General features: G+C 55.0%; 1 protein-coding gene across 2 annotated transcripts in view; it reads left to right on the forward strand.

The window, feature by feature from the left end:
• SRGAP3 (SLIT-ROBO Rho GTPase activating protein 3) overlaps nt 1–16042 on the forward strand; it is a 137383-nt gene extending 121341 nt beyond the window's left edge. For both annotated transcript variants that reach the window (XM_062585316.1, XM_062585317.1), the window contains exons 16-22: nt 2281–2386; nt 2652–2879; nt 4376–4455; nt 7530–7710; nt 8327–8476; nt 8823–9150; nt 14188–16042. In XM_062585316.1, the coding sequence (XP_062441300.1) occupies nt 2281–2386; nt 2652–2879; nt 4376–4455; nt 7530–7710; nt 8327–8476; nt 8823–9150; nt 14188–14604 (1490 nt within the window). In that variant the 3' untranslated portion in view covers nt 14605–16042. The remainder of the gene's footprint in view (nt 1–2280; nt 2387–2651; nt 2880–4375; nt 4456–7529; nt 7711–8326; nt 8477–8822; nt 9151–14187) is intronic.
• Nucleotides 16043–21400: the final 5358 nt, after the last annotated feature.

Here is a 21400-nt window from a genome sequence, read left to right on the forward strand (position 1 = left end):
AGTGGGATGGGCTGGTGAGCATGTACAGAGGTCTTTCCCTTGGCTTTAACTGCTCATGGCTTCTTTCCCTCTTTCTAATGTTAATATGCCTAACTGCTAGAGATAAGTGATGTCCAATATCAAGGAAGACAAGTGATATCTAGAAGGGGATGCCACGGCAATGGACCTGTTGCAGAAGGAGAGGGTGTTCTCAGTTTTCAAGAGCAGTTGTTGTAGCTTCAGGAAATTTGCAGTTGCTTTCGATTTTGGTGTGTGAAGCGGTGCTGCGCACCTGTGCCACGGTGGAGGAAGCTCGCTCTACGCCCGTTCTGTGCTCTGGACAGGGTGCTTAGCTCAGCTTGCAGAGCTCGCTCCGGAGCGGGCGGAGAAGGGGCCCGGGAGGGCACGGGCCCGGAGAGCGAGGGGGGCACGTGCCGCCGCAGCCCCGGGGCTGGGGACGGCGCTGTGCGCTCCTGCAGCCAGGCCTGCGCTCGGGAAACATCCCGACTGAAGGCCAGTTTGCACAACTGTTACGCTTTTGGGATCTTTTCACTGCAAACATCATCTGTTAATTTTCTGGATGGTTTTCTCTCCTCTCCTTCTGCGTTTTTCTGTTTCAATAAGAACCTTCCTTTTCATCATCTTTCCTTTATTTTTCGGCTGCTTTTGTACCTTTGAATTAAGGACAGATTTTTAAATGAAGTCAGGTGCCTAATTCCTGTAGAAATCTGGCCTTAAGTGGCTCCCGTCACATAAATACCGATGAAAGAAGCCTCCTCCCCAGTAAAGTGCCGTCCCGGCTGCAGGACGTGCCGTTCCGCATCGTCGCTGGGCTCGCGGGGCGCGGAAACCGGGCTCGCGGGTGGCAAGCGAGAGGTGGTCTCGCTCAGACGCTTTACGGAGCTCTGAGCGTCTGCATGCGAACGTTTCTCAAGTGCACATGAGAAATAGATGGATGGAGAAGGCATGTTGTTTGCAAAGCTTCATCCGGGGTTGTGCCTGCACTGTAAAGCAGTCGACGAGTGCTCCAGTAATTCCTCTGAATTACAGCCAGTTGAAACATTCTGCTAAGTGAAAAAATTAAAGTGCACTGGGTTCCCCTGGGTTTCGGAACAGATATCTATTGGTGTTGCAATCTTTCTTTATCTAGTTCTTATTTATTTGATTCTTTTACAGATCTCCTTAAGCAAAAGCAAACAGAAAAGCTAGAAAACCCAGTGAGCAGTAACAGGGGATAAATACATTCCTCAAAAGGAAAAATCTGCAAAATCAAAATAAATAATAGAAAAATTTACATTTTTGAACTGCAGCAACATTTTGCTCAGAATTTTAGAACAAATGACACCTCAGCTGCATGTTGTCAGTAAATATTGTTATGATTAGCAAACGTCAAAGTTTGAGCCAGCGCAATAAAGTAAGCAGCTCTTCACTTCAGTGATGGTTCATTCCCTGGATCTAAGGCTGACTGGTCTCAGGAGAACTCGATACTCCGTCTGCTTTTCCACAGAGTGAAAGCCACAGGATTAACCACTTATACAGCACATTGAGCAGATAACAGCTTAAAAAAAATAGCCTTGGGGGTTGGCAGGTGCTGGCTGCTTCTGCAGGAGTTGTGCTGAGCCCGTCTCTGGGCTGGGGGCAGTAGTGGGGTGCCGGCGCTGGGGCGCAGCCGGCCATGCCGGGCGGTGGGTGCCGGCGCTGGGGCGCAGCCGGCTGAAAACAAAATAGTTCTAAGTCATATTTTCTCCTATAGGAATAGGACGTTTTATGATACTGGGTCAGGGCTTTGTGTGGTTACAGAGAGGAAAAGTAAATCTTAAAGTGCTGGCTCAGAACTGGTTCCGATTCACATAGAGACTTGTGGGAATTTAACTCAAGCGGAAGGACTGAGGAGGACCTGATGGTTAAACCCATAAAAGTTTAATGTTAATAAAAAGCTAATTTTGAAATATGCACAAAACCAAGTAGTGCTCCATTTCCCAGCGGCTGTATTGTCTAAGGCTTTGGAGAAATAGAACAGTTGTTGAGGAATGAACTAAATAATGCCTAAATTGTCATTTTAATAATAAAACAATGGATTTTTTTTTTTTTGTTTTTGCTGAATCTGAATGTACACGTGACTTCAGCTGTGGAAGAGCACTATGCCTGATAAGTTTGCTCCCTTAATACCAAGTGATGGATCAAATCTGGAAACTTGCTCTTTGGGGTAGTGGGTTCCTAGGTCTGGAACACCTCCCTCTGGTGCTGTGTTGCCTGGTCCTGACGCAGTTTAAGGATTTACTTTCTATCCCTGTCTTCCAGAAATCGAGAACCCCACCGAGAGAGTGCACCAGATCCAGCAAATCATCGTCACTCTGCCCCGGGCTGTCATCGTTGTGATGAGATACCTTTTTGCTTTCCTTAATCAGTAAGTTTTCCCCCCTCTTTCACTGTGTTTCTTCGTGCCCTCCTTTCCTTTCAGGGCTCCCCTGTCTTTGTTACACGGGTCATTTCTGGTGCTGCTGTGGAGTGACCTGCTTTACTTTTCCCGCTGCCTTGCCTAGCCGTGGCTGTGCTCCGGGGAGGACACGCAGCTCCGTGGTGTTTGCTCTGGGAGGGCTTTTGTTGGTGGGGGCTGTTTTGAGCCAGCAGGGTGAGTCTGGACTGCCCCCCTTTAACACCTGCGCTTGCAGCTTGTCGCAGTACAGCGATGAGAACATGATGGATCCCTACAACCTGGCCATCTGCTTCGGGCCAACTTTGATGCACATTCCAGACGGGCAGGATCCGGTATCCTGCCAAGCCCATGTCAATGAGGTCATCAAAACCATCATCATTAATCACGAGGGCATCTTCCCCAGCCACAGAGAGCTGGAAGGACCTGTCTACGAGAAGTGCATGACTGGAGGCGAGGAGTATTGGTAAGGAACGGGTGGCAGGAGTAAGTGACTCCATTGTTTTTACAACTTCTTCTTGCCCTGTAAGTTAAGAGCGAAGCCATGACAAAATGCAGGACTCTGGCTTGATTTCTAGTAAACAGGGAGTAAACATGACTTCAGCTCATAGGAGTGTGGAGAAGGGCTCTCAAGAGCAGGCTGGGGGGTGAAGAGAGCTTTGGGGAAGTTCAGGCTTGATCTTCAGGAAATCTGAGCCTAGGCTGAGCGCAGCTCTGGGGTGAGTTAGCCCCTCTGCAGGAGGGGCAATGCCCTCCCGCATTTGATTCCGTTAAACGTTGTGAATTAGGTGTGTAAGTGGAATATATTTGATACCATTAAGCTGTTTTACACTAGCTAAATATCTGATTCTGTACCAGGCTGTCTTCATGGTTCTTAATTGTAAGTGTTGTAAAACTAAGAGAATTTTACAAACCTAACTAATTAGTCGATACTTATACCTTAGTTTTGCATTTAATTTTAGCCTTGCCATTGAAATTAGACTGACAGTTTCACTGATCTTTTTTCATTTCTCTTATGCTGATTCAGCATTAAAATCTTGATAAAACCTTCAGAAGAAACATTTTTATTTTTTCTTAAATACGAGTGTTAATAATTATAAAAATTCTTTTAGCTGCAGATTTACGGAGACGTGCTCATAGAGAAATAAAATTTTCAATCAATTGTAACCAAATTCTTCCTAGACCAGGAGTTCTGTAGTTCTATAATAATTCAGTTGGATAAAATTCTTTACCCTGAGATCTGGTTTGATACTTTCTCTGTGTCCTTCCAGGTCCTTTTGCTTTGTCAGATAAGTATGTTTGCAGCAGTGAACTCTGAACTGGATGAGCTGTCTGCAACTTCATTGCACAGCTTTTTTCTAGCATGTCATTCCCCCTGCTCGTATCCACAGGATACGAAAACTCTCTGAAAAAAACCAAAATGAAACAAAAAACTCTCCTCAAATTAGAGCACTAAATGATAGTACATATTTATCTTGAGGAGGCTGGAATTCTAAATTGACATTCAGGTCTGAGTTTTAACAAACCATGATTTATAATAGGCTTGACCTGATTTATCTGGAAGTTTTACACATCTCCAATACCGAATCTTCCCTGATACAGATCACATGTCACCATCATTACTGGTGCAAACAGAGGATAAAATGTTAAAATTCATTGTGAGTGAGTGAGTGGAAAATTCTAATTCGGTATTGTTTTATACTTGTTTTGCCAAATATGAGCAAGACACACAAGCAGCAGAACGTACAGTTCTGGACTGAAGATCTTGGTGTTTCAGGGTGTTTCTAGTTCTCAAAACAAGTGCTGTGATTAAAAACAAACAAAGGGCCATATCTCAGTCTTGTGAAGACGAAAGGCATAACTTCTGGGGCCAGATTTCCCCCCAGCAAATTATTTTTGCTAAGCATCTTGGGATTCAAATCGCATTCTTCTTTTTTTAAAGCACGATATACTTTATTTTAGTGACAGCCCCCACAGTGAGCCAGGCACCATCGATGAAGCTGACCATGACAACGGCACAGAGCCACACACCAGTGATGACGGTGAGCATAGACATAAGCAGCGGAAAATTGAGACTGTATCAGAAGAGTCATGCATGCAAGGAAGTAAAGTGTATTTTACTCCTATTTAAATTAGGCTGGATTGCTATCTGGCACTTCACTGAGGAAGTGTTTGATAATGCATGTGCATATAAAAAAAACGTGCCTTGCAGATTTTCGTCATAGACCTTCGCTCCAATCTCATTCCATGGCAGGGTGTGAAGGGGTTTTGTATTCGGAGTCATTCCTTGAGATCCCATTTAAATATATATATACATATATATATATATATATATTTTCCTTTGTTCTCCCTGTCATCTGTGTTTACGTGCAGCCGTGTGAATGCAAGGACCTGGGGAAAGGCAGCGAGGACTTGCAGTGTGAAATGGATTCACAAGAGCAGAAGGGGAGATTGGGGAATGAGTGAGTGTGTGTGTGTGTGTGCGCATGCGTGTGTGTGCATGACTGTGTCTGTCCAACCCTCTATTCGCTTGGGACCCTTCAAGGTATTGTGGGAAAAGAGGGGGTTTCAGTGGTCCACTTTGGAGCCCTTTGAAGTGAGGGAGTCTTTCAGCTGCCTTTTTTGTCCTGTGGATCACATCCTTTCAAGCAGCCGTCCTCGTCACAAAAATGGAGTGCCTCTTCGTTCAGGATGACTGCATCCTGGTTTTGCCCACAGTCTGTTTGGTTTCCTTTGATGGCAAAATACATCCATGCTAGTCTTTTCTTGCCTGTTGAACCTGCGGAGCTGCCCTGGCTTTGGAGGGTAGACCAGGTTGTGTTGTTTGGTAAGACTGCGTGGACAGGTGCAGCCGGATGTGAACTCCTCGCTAAATGTATCTCTATTTCATTAATATTCTGGATCAGGCTCACGTTCAGCTTTCTATAAGCTCGTGTCTGTCTGCACCATCTGTGTAAACAAGCTGAGCTTCACATACAAGATCTCAGGAGAAGCTTTGAAGCTCACGCTGATCACAAAGGCAAGCACGGAAATGGGGACACTGGGGCAGAGCTGGACAAGGAGCGTGTTTGTTACAACGCAATACCCAAGGCAGAAGCTGTTTGCTGTTGGTGCCCCAGGTAGCATTGGTAGCTTAGTCGCAGGGTGAGGGAGGGAGAGGCCTGGGAACTGAGCCGGCACTGCTGGGAGATTGCAAGTGTGCAGCCCCACGACACCATTCTGGTTACGAGACTTTGCTGGGTGGAAGGGCACTTCTGAGCCCTGCAGAAAGTCCTCGTGGGCACTCTGGTCATCTGCTTTCTTCATAGCCATTACTTCCATTGCATTCTGCCCCTGCAAAAGTGCTGGTGCCTTGCTGGAATGGCACGAAGGGCTTGCGTGCAGGCCGGCACGATGGGGGGAAGGATGGGGGAAGGGGTCTAGGTCAGATAGCTGAAGTCTTGCTCTTAGCATAAAATGCACTCTGCCTTTTCTAATGCTAGCAGCAAACTGGAGCCAAAATGACTGAAAGCTGAAGGAGAGCAAGCCACCATTTAGCCAATTTTATGCTTGGACGGTCACATTAATAGTTCTGATTGGAGTTTCTGGGTGATTAACTGTAATGCAAGAGTGGGAGAGAAGAGCAGCATTATTTTATGAATTTACACATTCCTTCTTCCCATCTCCCTCGCCCCATGCACCCTCCCTGCTGAGACACTCAATATTTTATCATGCATCTGAAAAACCCTTCTGATAGCCTCTCCTATTACGTTTCCTCCAAAGAGCATCTCTATTGATCCTGCTGTCATAGTCCCAAACACCATGTTTGCATTAGTGCAGATCTGTATTTTAAGCTGGTGAAAACCTGTCTGTTAAAGTGACCTGTCTGACACGAGATGGAGCAGGGCAGGGCTCTGACTCGGTATCTCACAGATTTGCCTCCAATATCTCTTCCTCCGTGTGATTTTGTTGCTAAGCAGAAAGGCAGGTCACATCCCGTTCACTGCGGGTGCTGAGCCCGCGATTCAATGATGTGGCAGATGGAACAGAGCAAATTACTGTATTTTAATGAGAATGTGGCAGATAGGAAAGAACTAGGCTAATTTGCTGTATTTAGCTTTGCCATTGGCCCTGTCAGTCCCCGTCTTCCCGTGCTGTCAGTCTCCGGATGGGGTTTAAAACGATGGAGTGTCTCGAATAACCAAGTTACGTTGACTGTTCTCCTGCTGGTCCCCGAAAGCAGTTGGAGCAGGCTGGGTGCTGACAGCCTGCGGGCCCTGCCCTCCCGCCCCGAAGCGCCCCCGCTCTGCCCCACAGCGGCGGGGGCAGGTTCTCCCGGTGGGGAGCGGGTTTGCGGAGGAGCCGTGCTCCTGCCCCGGCTGCCGGCTGCCGGCCAGGCTCGTGCGTGCGCCCAGCAGCTCCCGCCGCGACGCTCTTGGCCGGGCGGTGTGCTAGCTGCAGGCCGCCCTGCGAGCGCGCTGATCCGCAGCCCTCCTGCGGTTCGGGCCCCGAGCTCCCAGTTTGTGAATCCCTGGTGTTTGGTGGAGCTCAAATTTGGAAAAGGGGAGAAGCTGCGAGGTAGCGGTGCGGGAAGGGGCTGCAGATGTGATTTGTGCGTGGCGCTGGGTAGCTGCGTGCCCAGAGCTGCTGTCATCGTTCTGTGGGAATCCCCCGAGGGGGACTGGTTGCTCATCAATAATTCAGGCCAAACTGTCTCCAGGATAAGGAAGGGGATTGAAGAGAAGGCAAGCAGGGCTTTGATCAGTGTCTGACAGCTCAACGAGGCTCCGATCCAGAAAATTAACCAAAGAAGTCACTTTAAAATAAACAGAAGAATATGTGTGCAGGTGAAGATGCCGTACGCACACAGGGAAGTTTCAACTACTCCTGTCTGGTTTGTAACTTTTTGTAATAGCTGATAGCTTGTGAATCTGTAAGAAATTCCAGGAAGGCTGGAAGAACAAAAGGAACTGATCAGTCTGAAAATAATATGGTTTGCACTAGGTGTAAGATGCTCTCGGGAAGCTGAGGCAGCAGCATTAGTGCTGTTCAGGTGAGATGCCTCTTCCTGGGATTCGGTGTGCCGACGCGACTGTTGAACTGAGTTTTCCTCTGTTTGTGCTTCTCTCCTTTGCAGAAGTGGAGCAGATTGAAGCCATAGCCAAGTTTGACTACATTGGACGATCCCCACGAGAGCTCTCCTTCAAGAAAGGGGCCTCGCTCCTCCTGTACCATCGGGCTTCAGAGGACTGGTGGGAAGGGAGACATAATGGTGTGGATGGCCTCATACCCCACCAGTACATTGTGGTGCAAGACATGTGAGTATTGGCAGTGCCTGTTAATGCAGGATATTAAAATAATGTGCCTACACTAGGGTCATCTTTAGCCACCTAAACAGGTTGCCTAGTTCTCCAAGGCTTAATGACTTTACTGATTAATCTTGATCTGATCACTTGTGCTTCTCCATTTACTGGCTGTGATTGTTTCTTGTTCAGGCTTTTAAAACCAACCACCAAAGTCTACACTTGAGTGTGCTTTAACCCCATCTGTCATTGGGCTCCAGAGTAACTTGGCATGATCCAGACTTAATATCACCTCTATTCCATGTGTAGGTTGACACAGCAATGTTCACTGCTTGCTTTGCTTATAGCAAATCCCAGAGTCCTTAACAGGTGCCACTTCTGTTATGAGAACTGTGCCCAGGATTCATTAAGATGGCAACTACAGCACAGGGCGTATGGGGATGTGATGTTCACATTCATATTTTCCCAAGCTCCAGGTGGTGTCCGAAGCTGTGGCCTTGGGCTGGCCCTGTGTTAAGTCTGAATCTGGAGTGGTAATGTTCAGATGTGAGTTCTGGTTGGATCCTAGCCTCTCTCTGAGGTAAAGAGTGCTGTTGTATTTCAGCCTGATGCGGAGTCTCATTTTTCATAGGGATGATGCATTCTCCGACAGTTTGAGTCAGAAGGCGGACAGTGAGGCCAGCAGTGGACCCCTGCTGGATGATAAAGCCTCATCCAAGAATGACATCCAGTCTCCGACAGATCATATTCCAGACTACGGATTTGGGGGAGTAATGGGCCGGTAGGGAAACTCTTTTTCCTATGAACACAGAGGTAATTACTGTTGCATTCAGGGAAAGCTAGCATGTCATGCAGGGCAAGATAGACAGCAAACTAATAGTAAGTGCTACAGAAGGATATGAAATGTGGATTGCTTAATGTAGATCCTAACAACTGGGAAAAATAAAATGCTCTCCCTTTCTTGGTACTCTAAAATACGTATCTCCCCTCTAAGCTTAGTCTTTGGAAGCTGAAAGGCTTGAATTTGGTTGGTTGGAATTCTGAGCTGATAGATTATTTTACAGCATGCAACCAGGTGCTTTTGATCTGTTGGACAGTGACCTAGTCTTGTAATGGATTCTTTGCAGAGTGAGATTGAGGTCTGACGGTGCAGCTATCCCTCGCCGTCGAAGCGGGGGGGACACGCACAGCCCCCCCAGAGGGCTGGGTCCTGGCATAGACACTCCTCCTCGAGCAGCGGCCTGTCCTAGCAGCCCCCACAAAATACCACTTAACAGAGGCAGGATTGAGAGTCCCGAAAAGCGCAGAATGGCGACATTCGGCAGTGCAGGGAGCATCAATTACCCAGACAGGAAGGCCTTGTCTGATGGCCACCCGCTGAGATCGACTTGTGGATCGACTAGACACAGTAGTCTTGGAGATCAGAAATCTCTAGAAGCAGAAGCGCTTGCTGAGGTAAGAGGGTTGTGAAGTGACTCTTGGTACCCAGGGATCCAGAGGCTAAAATAAAATTCACTTGGATAACAGTACAGAGCCTCTTTCTTTTCAAAGCACTTCAAAATTATAGTACTGTTGCTGTAGCTGCCATGGTTTAAGGACAAAAATGAAAAGCCGAAGGCACGCCTGCTTTTCCAACTGTATCGGTTGTTCTAATAAAAGATACTGCCTCTTCCTGCAAACCTTGTTTCTTCAAAATAATAGACAGAAATGTTTGATCCACCACGGAAATGTGGCTGGCAGCTCTTAACTCTTGCAGGAAGAGAAATACATTATCTTAATTTGAAACTATGAAACTGAGAAGGAGAAAACTGGATTTGCCAAATTAAAATTTGGTTGATCCATCTTGACTGGTGCTCAGTATTTGGAGAAGAGTGCTTCAGGTTTGTTAATGATTATTTGTAGCTGGGACCTCAAAATGCGAGTCTAATCAAAATACCATACCAACAGTCGTGCAGTGTCTCCAGTATCACCTTACGCCACCAGTTCCATGGTTCTCATTGAATTCTCGTTACCTGCAGCATAGCCCACAGCTCTCCTTCCTGGGGATGTCATTGACGTTACACTAAACCAGTTGAATTCGTAGAGTGTGATCCGATTGTGGCACAGGCTGCGAAGGTTTTCAGTGTCTTGGGGACCGTTTCGTTCAGGCACAGTCCCGCATTAGCGCGTCTAACGGGCGATGGCTCGGTGCCCGTGGGCTGGGGCCGGGCAGGCACCCTCCCGAGGAGGTGAGGGGTGGGGAAAGTCAGTGTTTTCAGCTTCGACCCCGTTTGGTTTGCTTGCTCGCGGCAGCAGGGGCCGTGCCGGGGTGGCAGTGAGGAATCCGAGGGCGGCGGGCGGCAGCTGGGGGTGGTGGCTGCTGCGGAGGGCCCTGCGGCTGAGCAGGTGTCTCTCGGGCTGCTCCCGCCCTTCGAGTGAAGGAGCCGTCGGAGGCGCGACAACGTGCTCGGGCTCCGCCGTACCCCCTCGGGCCGCGCTCCGCCTCCCCCTGAGCCCGGGGGGCTCTCCCCAGAGCTTTTAACCATGCTGGAGCTTCACTGACAGCAGAGAGCTTCGCGGGCCTTCGCGGCTTGCCCTGAGACAGGGGTCGTGTTCCCGGTGCCCTTAAGAGTAGCATGTTACTGCACAGCAAGCAAATAACGATAGTGAGCGTCGTACAGCGACTGTCCGACAGAGTTCCTGTTTGTGGGGAAACAGGGGAGTGCCTGTTGTTTTCCCAGGTGCAACGGGGATTTGATTTATGCTGCTCTGCACGTTAGCACCGACTGAAGCTGCGATGGATAATCCAGTCTCGGCTCCCGCAGTTAACAGGATACCTCCGTTCTGGACAAGCGTCAGCAATACCCGCCGGCTGTCGGCCCTAGCGATCTGTTCCCGTTAGTTAATTAGCCTCCCTCCGGTGTTCCCCAGCTGGCCGCACGGCAGGCCCGGCGCGGGCGCGCTCGGGAGGGGGCGTGGAGGGCCGCGGGCAGAGCCGCGCGCGGGGCTGCGCGGTCCTGCCGTCCGGCGGTCCCACGCTCCGCCGGCAAGGAGCAGTGCGGCTCCTGGGCAGCACGGCGCGGGGCTTCGGCCCGGTTTGTTAGTGTGCAGGCTGGTGGGGTAGCCGAGACGCGCTGCAGGAGGGGGGAGCTCCTGCCGCCCTGTTGGCACTGGCGGGGGGTGAGTGCAAGGGCCGTTCACGCGGCTGCGCCGGGGGCGGCCGGGCCGGGGGCCGGGGACCCCCCCGGGGGGCTGGGGACACAGCACCGTTCGTGCGATTTTCCCTCCTTTAATTTTTTAGTTTGTTTATTTACGTGCTGGGAAGGATTATCAGCTGGTAGGAACGAGTGCTGGCCTTGAAGCCATGGGAGCGGCTGAGCTCGGCAGCGCTCGTGGGAGCTAGGGCTCTGGGAGAACATTTTCGCTCCTCTGAACAGTGCACGTGGAGCTGACTTGACAATTAATTCCGTTCTGCTGCTGCTGGGACCGTTACCCGAGGCTCACTGGGCCCGTCGTACACACTAGAAAATTGAGAACGTGTCCACAGCAGGACCGCGAGCGAAGTCAACCAGTTAGTTTTTAGACAGGATTGATTCAGTTGCCTTAAATCACTTTGCAAATGCTTTCTTTCAGAGTTGAAGTGGCCCTAATTCCCTTCAGACTGACTTAAGTGAAGCCAAATTAGGGCCTCTTCGTTTCTGAATGACAAGATCAGCACTGCAGCTGAAGGCAATTTAACTGATTTACTTTAAATGGACATTTTTAGTTGAACTGGATTCACTTTCTGGAGGGTCTTTTTGAGACACTTAAATCTGAGGCTGCCTTGCCCCACTGAAAACGAGACCTCAGATGACGGGGGGGCCGCGACGTGCGAGCGCTGAGCGCCGACGCGCTCGTGGCTCCGCAGACCCTGCCGCGGCGAAGCCCCGCGCCGCCCGGGACGGCGCCCGGCAGCCCCGGAGCGGCCGGCGGGGCCGAGCCCCGAACCGCGCCGCCCGCCCGCCCCCCGGCAGCCGGCTCCTCGGACCGGTCGTCCCCGGACCCGAAACCAGCTGCGATCGCTCTCCCGACTGCCCCTAAAGGAGAGGAGCTTCCGCGGAGGGGGTGTACGCGCTTCACCGCTCGCCCAGGCCTGCTGCAGGGTTTCGCTGCTTCAGCGCAGCAGCTGTGCCGTTCTCCCGTCACGTCACTTACTCAGCATTTTCCCCCTCTCTCGGTGCAGGGCCTCGTCTCTGGCTCCATTTTATTTATGGCAGGTTGCCATCTTGTTGCTCACTCCATATATGTTCCTATACGTTTCTAGCCCTGCACATGCCATTCCCTTATAAACATAAGCATGTTAGACGATCCATTTATCAAATGGAGGCAGCAGTGTGGCTGCTTTTGAAAAATGTGCTGCAGTGCTTGGGGTCAGTATGAACATGTTCTATCTTATTGAAACTATGGACAAAATAATTCTCCAGATAGGATATTTGGGCTAGTATTTATGTGCCGCTTGCAGCTGGCTCGCTTAAAAATGGGAGACCAAGCTCCCGTTGACCTCAGAGGTGCAGGCTGCATTTGCATGCTCAGAGTTTGGGCCTTGCATCTTCCTTTAAAGCTGTTGCTTTGCCTGGAGGCCCCGTCCTGGAGGACGTCAGCTTGGGTCAAAGAGAAACACCCCCTGCACGTGCATGCACGTGCCCGCACATGCACTCTGTTTCAGAGCAGAGGCCAGGAGGAGCCAGAAAACAAGTGCTCTGTGTCCGGGCCACTGGGACATTGCTGCTGGCCCAGCAAGGGGCACTGCAGCAGGGCGTTGCTGCCAGCACGGCACAGGGCGTTGCAGTGGGGCACTGCAGCAGGGTGTTGCTGCCAGCACGGCACGGGGCGTTGCAGTGGGGCACTGCAGCAGGGCGTTGCTGCCAGCACGGCACAGGGCGTTGCAGCGGGGGCGTTGCAGAGGGGCGATGCTGTCGGCAAGGCCTGGGGCATTGCAGCAGGGCGTTGCTGCCAGCACGGCACGGGGCATTGCAGCGGGGCACTGCAGCAGGGCGTTGCTGCCAGCACGGCACGGGGCGTTGCTGTCGGCAAGGCCCGGGGCATTGCAGCAGGGCGTTGCTGCCAGCACGGCACGGGGCGTTGCAGCGGGGCACTGCAGCAGGACGTTGCTGTCGGCAAGGCCCAGGGCATTGCAGCAGGGCGTTGCTGCCAGCACGGCACGGGGCGTTGCAGCGGGGATGTTGCAGAGGGGTGATGCTGTCGGCAAGGCCCGGGGCATTGCAGCAGGGCGTTGCTGCCAGCACGGCACGGGGCGTTGCAGCGGGGACGTTGCAGGGGGCGATGCTGTCGGCAAGGCCTGGGGCATTGCAGCAGGGAGTTGCTGCCAGCACGGCACGGGGCGTTGCAGCGGGGACGTTGCAGAGGGGCGATGCTGTCGGCAAGGCCTGGGGCATTGCAGCAGGGCGTTGCTGCCAGCACGGCACGGGGCGTTGCAGCGGGGGCGTTGCAGAGGGGCGATGCTGTCGGCAAGGCCTGGGGCATTGCAGCAGGGCGATGCTGCCAGCACGGCACGGGGCGTTGCAGCGGGGACGTTGCAGAGGGGCGATGCTGTCGGCAAGGCCTGGGGCATTGCAGCAGGGCGATGCTGCCAGCACGGCACGGGGCGTTGCAGCGGGGGCGTTGCAGGGGGCGATGCTGTCGGCAAGGCCCGGGGCATTGCAGCAGGGCGTTGCTGCCAGCATGGCACGGGGCGTTGCAGCGGGGGCGTTGCAGAGGGGCGATGCTGTCGGCAAGGCCCGGGGCATTGCAGCAGGGCGTTGCTGCCAGCACGGCACGGGGCGTTGCAGCGGGGACGTTGCAGGGGGCGATGCTGTCGGCAAGGCCCGGGGCACTGCAGCAGGGCGTTGCTGCCAGCACGGCACGGGGCATTGCTGTCGGCAAGGCCCGGGGCATTGCAGCAGGGCGTTGCTGCCAGCACGGCACGGGGCGTTGCAGCGGGGACGTTGCAGGGGGCGATGCTGCCGGCAAGGCCCGGGGCACTGCAGCAGGGCGTTGCTGCCAGCACGGCACGGGGCGTTGCAGCGGGGGCGTTGCAGAGGGGCGATGCTGCCGGCAAGGCCCGGGGCATTGCAGCAGGGCGTTGCTGCCGGCGTAGCCATGCATTGTGGTGGGCGCACTGCTGCTGACGTGGCGAGGGGACTCGCTGCCAGCAGCGCGAGAGCACTGCAGCAGGGACATTGCTGCCGTGTGCCGAGGGCATTTGGCACTGGTGCGGTAAAGCCATCGCAGCGGGGACATTGCAGCGGGGGCACTGCTGCTGGCGGTGGGGGGGCATTGCAGTGTGGGCATGGCCCGTGTGGCGGGGGCGTTGCTGCTAGCAGAATGACGGCATTGCGGTGGGACGTTGCTGCCAGCGTGGCGGGGGCGTTGCAGCGGGATGTCGCTGCTGGCATGGTGGGGGTGGAGTGCAGGAGGGCTGGGGCAGTGCTGCGGTGCACGGTGCTGACGTCCTTTTGTCGGTGGCATTGGCAGGACATCGAGAAGACCATGAGCACAGCGCTGAACGAGCTGCGCGAGCTGGAGAGGCAGAACACGGTGAAGCAGGCCCCCGACGTGGTCCTCGACACGCTGGAGCCCATGAAGAACCCGCAGATGGGCTCCGTCAGCTCGGAGCCCGCCAGCCCGCTCCACACCATCATGATCCGCGACCCCGACGCCGCCATGCGGCGCAGCAGCAGCTCCACCACCGAGATGATGACCACCTTCAAGCCGGCCCTGTCGGCGCGGCTGGCCGGGGCGCAGCTGCGGCCCCCGCCCATGCGGCCCGTGCGGCCCGTGGTCCAGCACCGCTCCAGCAGCAGCAGCAGCTCCGGCGTGGGCAGCCCTGCCGTCACCCCCACCGAGAAGCTCTTCCCCAGCAGCTCCGCCGACAAGTCCGGCACCATGTAGGACGCGCGGCCGGGGCGCGAGGGCCGCCCTGGGCGTTTGAGAGCGGAACCGGCAGCTCTCCGCGGACTCGCCCGAAGCGGCGGAAAGTCAGAATTGTGCTCAAAAAGGAACTCTCTGGAAGGAAAGCCCCGGCGTCGCCTGAGGCCTGCTGAGTTGGTCACGGCTGTGGACGCGACGCACCAAGGCCGCAGTGGAGCCGCGCGCGGATGAGATGGCAGTTCTGCGTATTGGCACTGGAGAACACGCATCCTATGTAGAAGTATATAAAACAAATAGTGTACAAAGTTTGGTAACTTTTTTTTCAAGTAGATTTACCTCAGAAACTGGCTCTGAAATGTCCTCTCTAGCGGTGTTTGGTTGATTTTTGTTTCTTTCAGGGTATTTGTGTGTGTGCGCGTGTGTACGTGTGTGGAGCAACTGTGCACCAAGCAATACAGGGCCAGTCCCGGAATTCCTGTTCTGCACCTCTTGGTGCTCAAAAAAGTAGAGGAAGGGAAGGGAGCGCGCTGGGCTGTGCTGGAGGAGCGCTCCAGGCGCGAGCCGCGGCTCTCCTCAGGCCCCGTGGAGTCCAAAGCGAGTGCTGATGCTCCTCCGGCTGCTCCCGCGTTCCCTGCTCGGGGGCTCCCGCGGGCAGCGTGCGCAGCGTGCCCGTACCGCTACGTAACAGCTCCGTTCCTTCCCCCTCTGCGTAGGGGAAAAGCGAGCAATGCCGCCCCAGGGCACAGCACCACGCTCCGCCTGCGGGTGGATCCGCAAAGCCCCCATTCCCTTGAAGGCTGCAAAGCGAACAAGGACTAGTGAGAAACCTGTGGTAAAGCATAAATAGGTTAACTTATACAGTTTTGAGATACTTCATTTCCCTTTCCCCACATGCTTTTTGGTTTTTAAATAATAATAGTATCTCGACAAACGGGACTCAACAGGCAAGGAGGCTTTGGTACAGTAACATTCCTTTATTTAAAGCTGCACAGCAGTACATGAGGGTCTTGATTCAGATTGTGTCTTCTTGCATGAAAAGCATGAGCCATATTTGACCATATCAGATGCATAACCGGTCTGATGGGGTGATATTTTGCACTTTCTGTACTGTACTATATATTACAACAGTTTGAGTTTATGCAAAAGAAAATACATTTTGTTTTTCCTCTGAACATTTAACCCAGAGAAAAAAATACGCAGAAAGACCTGGGGATTGCATGGTACTCGGGTAATCGAATCTCTTCTGTAGTTGCTGAATACAAGACACTCCACGCTTCTCCCGTAGTTTTTTCTTTCCCTGCCTGCACAGATTGCACCGGGGCCGGGCTCTGCCAGCTGCCCGGAGGAGCCGCGGGAGCAGCTGCCGGGCGGTCGGCGCCCTCGCCAGCGGCTCCGGTTCCCGCGGGAGCGCCGTCCCCGAGCGGACGTCGGCAGCCTTCCCGCCCCGCGCGCGCGTGCCCTGGCTCACGTTCCCCTGCGGGACCTCGCCGCGGCGCGGAGCAGCGCGGCACGGCACGGCACGGCGCGGCACTGCCTGCCCGCCGGGCACGGCGGGTCCCGGCACCCGCGAGGAGCAGCCGCCCCGGCGCCCTCCTGCCTCTGCTCTGCCCGCTCCCGCGCCGCGGGGCCGCGTTCGCCTGCAGACTGTACAGAAGCTAGGCTGGAGCTAGATGAAGGCCGATGCCACTCTCCAAATCTTTGCACTTAGTAGATAGCTCAGTGTTTTTAAAAATAAAAATAAGAACCCCCCTGCAGCCCCCCAACCTTTCGGTGTACGGCGCGGGGAGAAGCACCGTCCGTGGTGATCCTGTCCCCGTTCCTCCGTGCAGCGCTGTAAGGGGAAGAGGTGTTTACGTACTTGTCTGCTGACGTTGTCGACATTTGTAATTACCACGATTAGTTCATGCTGGCGTTTATTTTTCTTCACAATTTTCCCCCCTTTCCTAAACTCGGGCAGACCCTGAGGCCAAAGCCTCCGTCATCGTGGGCAGCGGTTGTTCGAGCAGCATCTCAGTCTGTGCTAGCAACGACCAGCAAACCTGCTCCCGGGGAGGGAGAGACCCGCGTGGCACGATGGTCGTGTGTTTGTTGCCAGTAATTTTTTTTTTCCGTTTAGTTCCTGGAGAACATTCACTTTGCTGGTCTTCTGTTTTTTATATACTTTCAGAGATGACGTGATAGGAAAACCATTTTTTATTAGTTTTTTCCTCCCTTCTTACGTTCAGAAATACGGTACAAATTCCAGTGTCTTTCTATTAAATTATTGCCTTTCATTTTCCTTTGTTTTGTTTTGTTGTGGTTTTTAATACAGTTGTTTTCTTATCTTTAAGTGCCTTTTTGAGCACCAGAACAAATGCTTGGAATTAATGTACTAGGAGCTGTACACATCATGGTTTCATTTGTACAGTTATGTTCTGCCGTGGGTGATTGCTTTTAAAGTCCTTTTTAATTTTTTAAAATAAAGCAAAACCAGGACATTTTGTTGAAGAATAAACTGCCCCTTTTTAATATGGAATTCAAATTGTAGTTTTAACTACTGTAAATTTAAGGAAAAACATTTTTCTGTAATTCAACTTGACACAAAATTTAACCACTTATGTTGTAGAAGTATCATAACTGGAACCTGCTCATGTTTTATGAGTAACTTTATCCTGATCTTTGATACCTCTGTAAAGACTTAGACTGTAGGCTTCGAAGTGTTCACAGAGTTGTTTGCTTAGACTGTGAAAATTTACAACATACCAACTGATTTCAGAGGGTGCTGGGAGCACCCATCCTGCTGGGTCATGCACCGGTGTCCCACCAGACCAGCTGGGAGCAGCTCTGCCGCTCGGTGGGACCAGTGGGGCTGTCCATATGGGCATGTCCGTGGCAGTGGAGGAGGTGACTCGAGCAGTTCTCTGCTGCCCTGTCCTTGCGGGTATGTCTGTGGCAGTGGGGGAGGTGGCCCATGTGGAACTGTGCCCCTATCCTCATGGACGTGTCCATGGTGGCGTAGAAGGTGTCTGGTTGTCCTCTGCAGCCCTATCCTTGTGGACACATCCACGGCGGTGGAGGCGGCAGCCTGTGTGGTTCTCTGTCCTCCTGGACCTGTCCATGGTGGTGGAAGAGGTGGCCCGCGTGGAGGTCAGTTCTCTGCCGTGCAGAGCGAGCACAGACCTCCTGGACCAGCTCCTGCAGAAACCCTTCGCCCACCTGCCCCAGAAACAGAGCCAAAGCGCTCCGAAGCCACTCTGCTGACCCCAGTGCTCGCTGGTTTCTCATAAACCTTTTTGTTTGCCCATTTTCACGGTGGCTCAGTGGAGCTGGTCACTCAACTCGGTGATGCGTTTAATGGTGCTGACTTTAAAGCAATCGCACCCACTCTGATCTCTTCTCTGTGCAGGCTCTTAAGCAACTAGCGTGAACGTGCCAGTCCCTTAACGATAACGACAGTGCACTTTTCTTCCTTAGACTGAAGTATACTGGTAGATTCTTTTTGTAAGTCCCGGACTGTGTTATTTAACTAGCAGTGTTGTGGTTTTCACGGTCCGACAGTAGATACCTGATGCTGATCTGCTTCTGAGTGGCTGGGTTGTTCAGTTCGTTTGGGGGGTTTTGGTGATGCCAGGAAACCTTAGGAACCTGCTGGCCGGCTGCCCGTCGTGATGATCGTCGTCCTCCCTATGGATATTGTCTCTGTACCGTATGGTAAATGCCATTCAGTTAGAGTGTCTGAGTGGGTCCTGTCATGTATGCTGATGATGCCATGTAGATGAAGCCACTGGTTGGATGTGGACTCATCCTGTTGAATAAAACAGCTTAACTTTTCTCAAAACTGGTAGTCGTGGTTTCCGAGCATTTGCACTTTCAGCGCCGAGTTGGGGAACCAGCCGTCATCCCGTCCACGTTTGCTGCTTGCCTGTCGCCCACGTCGGGGCGGTCTGGAGGTGATGCTTGGTCACGAGCATCGCAGGAGCCCGGATGTGGTGGGGGTGGAAGCTCGGGAGCCCCGAGGGCCACATGAGCGCGGGAGAGGGGCCCGGGAGGGGGCTCGGGAGGTGCTGCGGGCGCCGGTGCGGCGCGTACCCCGTCCGACCTCTTCCCCTGGCCGCAGGACGGGAGCGCAGCCCCGGGCGTGAGGAGGGGGCTCGAGGGTGGCCGGGTGCTGCGAGGCTGTGGCTGGCGGCGGTGGAGCTGCCCCTCTTCGGGGTTCCTCCGCAGCGGCTGGGCTCGGCCGGCGGCGGCCCGCGACAGCGGTCGCTTTAGCGCACATCTGCGTGGGGTGTCTGCTGAGCACCCGTGCGGGCGCTGCCCGCAGTCCTGCGCCTGCGGGCTGGGAAGGGTGCAGAGCTTCGGCCAGTCCTGCCGACCCGGGCCGGGCTGAGCTCCGCAGGAGCTGCTCCCTCGCCGGGCGCCGTGCAGCGACTGCAGGGCCCTGGAGAGAAGGGGCTGGCCAGCAGCACCGGCAATGGGCAGCCGCAGTGCTCCCGGGGAAGACCCCACTTCAGCGCGGCGAGCTCCTGCCGCCGCCGAGCCCTGGGCTGCACGGAGCAGCGCGGCCGGCGAGAGCCTGGCCGGGGGAAGCTGCTGCTCTTCCCCAGCCTGGGGCACCTGTGGTGTGGGCACGGCGGCTGCGTTGCATGCTCTCCCCTTCCAGCTAGGAAGGCGTCAGCTGGCCACTCGTGGTCCTCGCCGTTGGTGGCCCTGGGCCGTTGGTGCTCATCGGCCGTTGGTGCTCCTCAGCCGCTCGTGGTCCAGGCCGTCGGTGGCCCTGGGCCGTTGGTGCTCCTCAGCCGTTGGTGCTCCTCGGCCACTCGTGATCCTCACCGTTGGTGGCCCTGGGCCGTTGGTGCTCCTCAGCCGTTGGTGCTCCTCAGCCACTCGTGATCCTCGCCGTTGGTGCTCCTGGGCCGTTGGTGGCCCTGGGCCGCTGGTGCTCCTGGGCCGTTGGTGCTCCTCGCCGTCGGTGGCCCTTGCCCGAAGCCCGCCGAGCTCGCCCAGCCCCCGCCCCGCCGCGCCCGCTGCTTCGCCCGCTCCCCGGCCCGGCCGATCCTTCCCGCCCGCGGCCAGCAGGTGGCAGCGCAGGCGCGGGCGGGCGCGGGCGGGCGCGGCTCTGCCGCAGGGCGGCGCGCAGGCGGCTGCCCGGCCCGAGGCGGCCCCGCGCCCGGGCGGGGGCGCTCCCGGCGCCGCCGAGGGGACGTGCCTCGACCCCGGCCCGGCCCGGCCCCGGCCCCGGCCCCGGCCCTGCCCGCGCCCGGCCCCGCGCCCGGCCCCGGCCTCGACCCCGACCCCGGCCCTGACACCGGCCTCGACCCCGGCCCCAGCCCCGGCCCCGCGCCCGGCCCCGGCCCCGCGCCCGGCCCCGGCCCCGCGGGGAGAGCCGCGCCCGCCCGCCGGGAAGCCCCCGGGTTACTTGCCGCGGGGATCTGGGCCCTCGCGCGGGTTCGGCCAAGGGCAGCCCGGAGGCGCGCGCGGGGCGTCGCGGGGCGCGCGCCCTTCCACGGCGCTCTGCCGGCTGCGGTCTGGGCAGGTGGGACTTTGGATGAAGATTTCAAAGCGTTTTACAAGTACGAATTAAAACAGGTATGTGGAAAGTGGGTATTTGCATTTGCATTACGTTGCAGAGCTATTTAGAGGCTCCTGTTGCTAAGAAAACCGCACAAATGTTACTTGAATGAAAAGCAAGTTACTCCGGAGCCAGGGACTTCACGGGAGCGGGCAGGTTGGCCGGCGTGTCCGGCGAGCCGGAGCGGGAAGGTGGAGGCAGCTGAGCTCCGGAAGCGGAGAGCAAGCACGCGCCTCCTTCGCCGGGGAGCCGCAGCTCGTCGTGATGCCAGCGACAGTTACTGCACTGCACAGGCAGTAAATTTTCCCTGGAAATGTTCTTATATTTTAAGCGTCTCTCAATCCTGAGATGCACAGAAATATATTAGAAGAGAAAATCAGCAAAGAAGACATGGAGATCATGACAGGGCCCAAACAGTTACAAAATAAATTTTCCTCAGGTTCGGCTTTCAACCTCTTTTGCGACATTTTTTGCAGCTGAACCTGCTCTCCCTGTCCTCCCTGCTCGGGCCACCGGCAGAAGCCGCCCGTCTGCTGCAACGCCCGGGGGCGGGAGCGCGGTCCCGGGGCGGGAGCGGAGCCGTGGCGCAAGCGGAGCCGCGGCGCCGCGGAGCCGCTGCCCTGCGGGAGCAGCCCTGCGGCGGCGGCCGAGGCCCGCGGTGCTGTGCAGCAGGCAGGAAAAGCGAGTTTGGGGAGTGCATGGAAGAGACAGCGCAGTGTTTTCTGGAACAGCTTTGCTGATGCAGATTTTTCACCAAACCACAGAAACGTACCTATTCATCCTGTGTTTATTCGGAAAAAGACCTCACGAGGAGGCATTGCAAGGGCGGCGGACCCGACTGCCGGGAAGCTCTTGTCTCAGGATTTCGCTTACTCGGGCTCCCCGGGTGGTAACTGATGGCCTCGCTGCGAGGAGCGCTTTCCGGGGCCGTGACGAGAGCGCTGTGGGCGCGGGAAAGCGCCTCGCTGCCCCGGCAGAGCGGCCGGAGACCGCGCCGTCCAGCGCACAAACGCGAAACATGAATAGCGGCGGCCAGGGCGGAGCTGCCCTGAAATACGAGCCCGTTCGTACTGCAAACTTGAAAATCCAGCCGTTCCCTTGTGAAAGGTGTCGCGTGCCGCAGATTTGTGCTTCTCCGATGAGAAAATCGGGCTTGCGGCCGCCAAGCCGGCCAGTGCACTGGCGAGATGCGGACGCGTCCTTCAGACGCAGCCGCGCGGCTCCAAGGGCAACGCAGACCTCACCGCTGCGCCCAGGGACAGCTTTTCC

The sequence above is a fragment of the Rhea pennata genome, chromosome 12 (assembly GCF_028389875.1).
Source record: "Rhea pennata isolate bPtePen1 chromosome 12, bPtePen1.pri, whole genome shotgun sequence".
Lineage (NCBI taxonomy): Eukaryota > Metazoa > Chordata > Aves > Rheiformes > Rheidae > Rhea > Rhea pennata.